The sequence below is a fragment of the Amaranthus tricolor genome, chromosome 2 (genome assembly GCF_026212465.1).
Source record: "Amaranthus tricolor cultivar Red isolate AtriRed21 chromosome 2, ASM2621246v1, whole genome shotgun sequence".
Taxonomy (NCBI): Eukaryota; Viridiplantae; Streptophyta; class Magnoliopsida; order Caryophyllales; family Amaranthaceae; genus Amaranthus; species Amaranthus tricolor.
The window spans coordinates 58,276-65,112 of NC_080048.1; the positions used below are offsets into that span (position 1 = coordinate 58,276).

The following is a 6,837-nucleotide window of genomic DNA, read 5'->3' on the forward strand; positions in this document are numbered from 1 at the left end:
TTTAAATTGGATGAACCACTTCAATTTGTTTTAAGTTTGATAGTGTTAATTTTCACAGTTTTGTTGATTCAAGAATTACCATCTATGTTTTTTTATTTTTTTCCCAATTTAATTAAGATCTAAACATTGACCTTTCACATGTTTAAGTCTTACTTTCAACAAATATATACCGGAAAAGAACATCCATCTTTTAGACGTTGTTTGGATGGAGGGAAAAAAAAGAAAAGAATTTGGAGGGATGGAAATCCCTTTATTCAGATAGCAAAAGGAATAGAGAGGATTTAGAGGGATTAACTCCCTTCATTTTATTAACATCCAAATTTCTTCATAAGAGAAAAGATTTGAAAGGAAAATGAAATTACTTTTTTTCTCCTCCCTTTCCTTCCTATGCAAACAATATTGTATTTTCCCTCTCTTTCCCTCCCCTTTCTTTCCCTTCTTTTCCTTTTCCTTTTCTTTTTTTTTTCTCTCCTAATTTACTATCGAAATATAGTGTTAAGCTTTGTGATCATTTTGATAGCATATGAAATAAAAATTTGCTCAAGTTCTGCTATGAATTATTGAAGCAACTTGATATCCCCATAACACAGTGGAGTACATGACAGGTCGTTTTGTGATTTTCGGTTGATTATCCATCACAAGATTTTATGTGCGACCGAAAAAGAAGAATTCAAAGCTTAGTCGGTTCTAATCCAAGACAAGGAAATTTCCAAAGCTTAAAAGAAGCAACGTTAACATAATAGACATCATAGTTGTTGTTAGCGGAATACATGCATCGTCATTCCTTAGAAACATGGCTTCAATCACTGGAAAACTCATAACCAACGCGTAGATGGACAAGATCATTTGCGCAAACATTGCCTCCCAGTTTCCTGCAACATTCAATCTGGCCACTCCTCCCACCAAGCAAGCCATGTTTAATGTGACCGCAGTTACAATAGGAATCAAAAATAAGTTTGATGTCCTAAAGTCATATTTTTCCATTTGGTACCAATAGGTTGTATCATTATCTTGGACTTTATTAGTAGGATTAAATGTTAGCTTACGAATCCCCATTTTTGTAATAATGCATTCAATGGTTCCATAAAGATAGCATGATAGACCCTTTACTATCCATATCCTTTGCTCGTTCAGCCATGCCTTTATTGGTCCACCACTTAAAACAGCAATGTCGCATAGATGCTTCAACTGGGATGATACATATACAAAAGCGAATGCAGCAAAGAAGGGATCAGAAACCTGCATTTCAAACAAGTCATGGACAAGAAAATTTTGGTGATTTTTTAATCCATTGATTGATCTATAAAGATATATTTTCCTACATATTCATAAAAAATTTTAAACAGCTTAATCATATGTACTATACAAGCACCGGAAGAATTTTTTTAGTAATTTAAGCTGGAAACTTACCTTAGGATACAATGGGATACCATAGAGGAAACACAACGGGGGAACAAAGGCGAACCACAAAACTAGTATAAAATCAATAGGCATGCAGAACATCCAGCAATAATACATCTTCTGAAAAATTCCCATTTTTGATGGTCTGTAGAAAAGGGGGAAATACTTGGAAAGGACAACATCAGCGAAGCCACCATACCAACGGATGCCTTGAACCAACATTTGGTCGAGAGTAGTAGTTGCAGAGCCCAGGAACTGTGGCCTTTCTGGATTCAAGTAAACTGATCTCCATCCTTTGCTTTGCAAAATATGACTTGTGAATACGTCTTCAACAATAGTATTGTACCAAAATCCAACCTATATGTGATATAGGGGTAATACATGCATGATGTTAATCACCTTGCATTGCATTGATATGCGAACCAAAAATGAGTCTAATATGTCCAATGACATGAATTGAAATGGTTAATCTGATGCCCCTTATTATGAATTATGATTTGATAAAAAAAATCAAGTTAAAGAGTTTCTTGCCTTTTGACCCCATTTTGTGCCCTTTTCGTAGGTGCAACTGGCTAAGTAATGTGCTTCTTTCAACAAAACAGAGGATATCTCTCTGTCTATTGCACTATTAGGCTTCTCAATTTGCCTTAGAGACTTGATAAATTCACTGGAAGAGCCTAAAGAGTTTCTGGCTTCCTTCAGATCCAGACCTGCATAAATATTAATTAGTAATACCCATCCTAAATCATGTATAAGCATTTACAAGTATTTACAAACTAAAAACTCACCATCATCAATATTAAGGCCATAAAAAGCCTTCCTGTTGATGAAAACATTGGTACCAGTAATAGTAGGGCCCTGAAGTCCAGATATCCCTGTCCAATATACCTTAATCAATAAAACGAAATTGTTACAACATTTTCCACTGCGGAAGGATGAAGAAAGATCAATAAATACGAAGCACAAGCGTACAATACCGGCCACGTTACACGATACTGACTGTCATAAATGTCAGTCTGACTGATGTTGTGAAACTTTTGGGGAAATTGGACCCATCCCAATGATGGGGATATCTTAGGATCCAGGAAAAAACACACTGCTTGCCGCGCTGAACTTGAGTCATTGCAATACATGTCGCAGTCTAGCACTAGTATGTAAGCGAAATTGCTTATTATGCTAGAAACCCTTAGCTGCAAAGTGCAAATAAATTAAGTATTGATTTTAATATTTTATGAGCTTGATACTTGATTATGCATTATAGAGTGTATGGTAGTTAAGGAAGTATTAAACTTAAACCATACCAGAGTATTAAGAGCTCCAGCCTTGAAATTATGTAGATGAGATGCTCTTTTCTCACGAGCAACATATACAAGACGCGGCATCATATCTATTGCTTCTAAATTTAAGATTGCATCATCTTCTTCTATAGATTTTTCATCTATCACCTATTATACAGCATATATATCTTCAATGATTTTTCAACATTCCTAGTTTTTGATATTGTAATTTTGAAATATTAAATCTTCAATATGCATGTAAGGCTTGTAGAAATATTTACATTATTCTGAATATATTTACAATTATTCTGCTGATAATTTGTTACTCTTCTTAGCCATTTTATTAAGGCAACTTTGTATTTCCTAGTTTAAATTATTTCCTTAGTTAGCTCATAGTCTTTGTATATATTGGGGTTGTAATTGTGATTAGAGATAATAATAAAAATTGAGTATTCATTCTAAAACTACTCTAATCTTCCGCGTATTCTTTTCTTCAAGGCTCCTATTTTCCAAAACAATTTTGGTATAGTAAGTCTTATCTTTAACGTTGGGAATGTGTAATGGACCCAAATAATATTTCATTTAGTTGTATTAAAAACATATAATCATTTACATCATAAATTTTTTCGGTGGAATACTTATTCATCAGTTCACCTATAAACTTATCACTCATATATTTACGTGAGCTCGTGTCTCACAAATGTCTAATAACTCTCATATTTTTATCTATCGTGACTTGAATACATTTTTCACTCTTATACTTTTGTGGGATTAGTTAAGCCTTGTTATTGTAGCTTAACTCACTTTGGGTATTGTTGTGTTATATCACAAAAGAATACCAAGAGCTATATTTATACAACAATTTTTTCTATTCAAGACTCTCCTAAATTATTTAGTGCAAGGGAAATTTCACATGGTAGCATCGAACTTTCATGAAACGCTAGTGGCAGCACTTATGTAAGATTTTTCCACATGGTAGCATCAGGTTATGCCTTATCTAAATGCCATAGCATTTTCAATTAAATTCTTGTCAATTTCCGTTTAATACACCATTTTAACGTTTTCACCCTTATTAAGTGTTGGTTGTTGTCTTTATAATTTGCCCTAAATCATTTTTATGCTCTCAAATGTTTAATTTACCATTTTGACATTTGATTCACCGTTTAATTCATCAAAGCTCTCAAATGTTGTAATAATTTTGTTTTCATTTAAATTGTTGTCTTTATAATATATCCTAGCTAAGAACATATGTATTAGTGTTTGAAATGCACCTTTTGAACTTTATAATCCTAGTTAAGTACATTAAGTGAACATTATGGCTTATGTAATAGAGCTTAAGGTACCTTTAGTAAAAAATGCCAACAATTTGAATGGAAATAAAATGGTTGCAACATTTGAGAGCGGTGATGAATTAAACAGTAAATTAAACGTCAAAAGGGTGAATTAAACATTTGAGAGCATAAAAATGGTTTAGGGCAAATTATAAAGACAACAACCAACACATAATAAGGGTTGAAACGTCAAAATTGAGAATTAAATGAAAATCGACGAAAATTTAACGGAAAATATCACGGTAGTTAGATAAGGCATAAAGTGCAAGCTACCATGTGGAAAAGTCTTACAAAATTGCTACCATTGACGTTTTATAAAAATTCGATGCTATCATGTGAAATTTCTCCAAATATAATACATAATACTTCCAAATATATAGCGCAAAACTCCAAAACTTGAGTAATTGTTAATTTGTTAGTAAATTACCTGAACAAGGGGTGGATGGTCACGAGAAGTCGTCTTACTATTTTCATCTAATATCTGTTCCATGCTTCGAATTCGTTGGTTGAAAGCCTCAAATTTTTCCTAAAACATCAGTCAGAAAGTTATAATTAGATTCTTTTTCATTGTTAAAAAAAATAAAATAAATAAAATAAAAAATATCATAGGAACCATTTAGTATGTACCTGAACAATTTTTCTGTGATAAAAAAATTCTTGCGTCTGAATTTGAGAATCCACCATATCAGGGTTCTGAAAAAAAGCCCGAGGACAAATAGTCTTAAGATTAAACCTCTTAGAAAAGGGCAACCACCAAGTAGCAAAAGCCCAAGCTTGTTTGATACCATAAAGAGTAACATAAGCTCCTCCATCATCTGATAAATAAACACTAAGCTTTTTAGGCGGGTAATCCAAGGACATGGCAGAAATAACAGTGTTCATAACTTCAAATGTAGGCTCTCTATCAGGATCTACAGTGCATATAAAGACGTCAATTCCAGGTAATTTATCGTCATTTGGTAGATTTTCAGGGAAGACTGTACGAGTAACTGGCCACAAATTCATAGGTTGCTTGATGGACCATATGAATGAGTAAAGAAGCTCAACGGCAAAGCTTAAAATCCAGGGTTTGAAAAGCAGGTTGTGGTACTCTTTGTCTTCAGTTTTAAAGAAGAAAAAGCATAGTCTGTAGTAGAAAAGGGTTATCAAGGCAAGAATATAGGCAAGGCAATAAGCTAAGTTGAGAATTGACCTTGTTTTGTGGAAATGGAGGTGATGAAGAGAATGAGAATGGGAATCATGAGAGTAGTTTTCCATTACACCTACCTCTAGTGCAGGTTAATTAGTGCTTGGTTTTGAAATTCTTTGCCAAAGAATAAAGAGTAGACTTGATATTTATTTCCCACAAGATTTGGTGAGAACCACAATTGAACTGAACCATCCAAAACCATACGCTAACTTATCTGTATTCACATACTGTATGTGATTTCTGTTTAGCCTTATGAGTAGTTTGTCTCTTCCTCCTATATATATACCCCCTATAGTCTTCCTTTGTAGTTAGTGTGAATACAGTAGTCAATTCTTTCTTCTCTTTCTTATTGTTCTCTTATGTTTCAATTTCAGAAGGTTAACGTTTTTCTCGCCTTCTTATTCTGACATGAGGTGCATATGGTTTGCATTAATTATAGGGTATTGTTATAAATCGCAATCCTTTTTATTTTATCGCCACTCCTAATTTAATTAAATGATGAAAATGCCTCTGGACTTAAAATGTGTTTAACACACTTCAATCTCACTTAATAACACGTTTAACACTTTAAAAACATTAAATCAAAACTTTTAACTTAATCCCAAACTTTTTTTAACGACCCTATATATATTGAATTACCAGTAGTGCCCCTGCATAATTCACGATTGCAAACAAGTTAATATATCTTTAAAATCTCTCCAAAAACGCTCTCTAAGTTTAAAGAAACTAAAAGTTGGAATCGATTTGCAATGGCTAACGAAAGCGACTATGAATCCGATTGGGTACATACTTCATCGATTGGAAAGTCGTTTTTTAAAAAATAAATAAATAAATAAATTGGAAGTCGCAAAAAACGTGCGACTGAACCACAGTCCAGTCGCACGCGACTCAATTTTTTTATTTTTTTAAATTAAATTATTTTTCATTTTCTTATGATTTATTTTACGTTGTATTAATTTATTTTATTTTATAATTTTTATTATTATTATTTAAATAATTTTTTATTTATTTTGTAATTTATATTATTGTTATTTAATTTAATTTATAGTTTATATTATTATTAGTTAAATTTTTTAAATTATTTTATTTTTTAATTTAAGTAATTTATAATTTATATTATTATTATTATTATTATTATTATTATTATTATTATTATTATTATTTTCTTATATTTAATATTATTATGTATTTTATTACTATTAGAAATATTTTATTTCATATATATTTTAATGTAGTTGAAATTTTTTTTATTAAAGTAAATTATTTTTTATTTAATATATAATATTTTTATCATTAATGTTTGTTTGTATAATATTTTATTAACCTAATTAATGGTTTATTTAATATTTTAAATTTATAGGACTTTGCAAACTTAGGGGAAAATGTAGATTACTTTGGTAGATTTGTTACGGATAGAAAATTTGATTCCGTAGATGAATTACATAGTTGGGCCGATGAGATAGCAATAGGAATTGGTTTTCAATTTACACGTGCTTCTTATAAACAAAAAGAAAGACGTTCTAGAGTTAGTTTGTATTTAAGATGTCACCGCTACGGTAACATTAGGGGTGATTTGCATAACCTAGATAATGCTGCCCGACTTGGTTCTAAAAGTAGAACATGTCGGTGTAAATTTATG

The 6,837-nt window shown here is 31.6% G+C and overlaps 1 protein-coding gene across 1 annotated transcript; it reads right to left on the reverse strand.

Moving 5' to 3' along the window:
- Positions 1-549: 549 nt before the first annotated feature.
- Positions 550-5,544, reverse strand: LOC130806594 (cellulose synthase-like protein E6). Its single transcript, XM_057671733.1, has 8 exons — positions 4,637-5,544; positions 4,437-4,535; positions 2,703-2,846; positions 2,379-2,591; positions 2,190-2,289; positions 1,933-2,111; positions 1,411-1,758; positions 550-1,239 (listed from the first exon to the last, which is right to left on the reverse strand). Exons 1-8 carry the CDS (start codon positions 5,264-5,266, stop codon positions 688-690), a joined length of 2,265 nt encoding a protein of 754 aa, XP_057527716.1. The 5' UTR covers positions 5,267-5,544; the 3' UTR covers positions 550-687.
- Between the last annotated feature and the right edge of the window lie 1,293 nt (positions 5,545-6,837).

Excerpts from the sequence above, each read along its gene's own strand:
- LOC130806594 (XM_057671733.1), bottom strand. The coding sequence starts at position 5,266 with ATGGAAAACTACTCTCATGATTCCCATTCTCATTCTCTTCATCACCTC. Across the intron at positions 4,536-4,636 it reads ATCACAGAAAAATTGTTCAG|GAAAAATTTGAGGCTTTCAA; the intron begins GTACATACTAAA and ends CTGATGTTTTAG. Across the intron at positions 2,112-2,189 it reads TGGCCTTAATATTGATGATG|GTCTGGATCTGAAGGAAGCC; the intron begins GTGAGTTTTTAG and ends ATATTTATGCAG.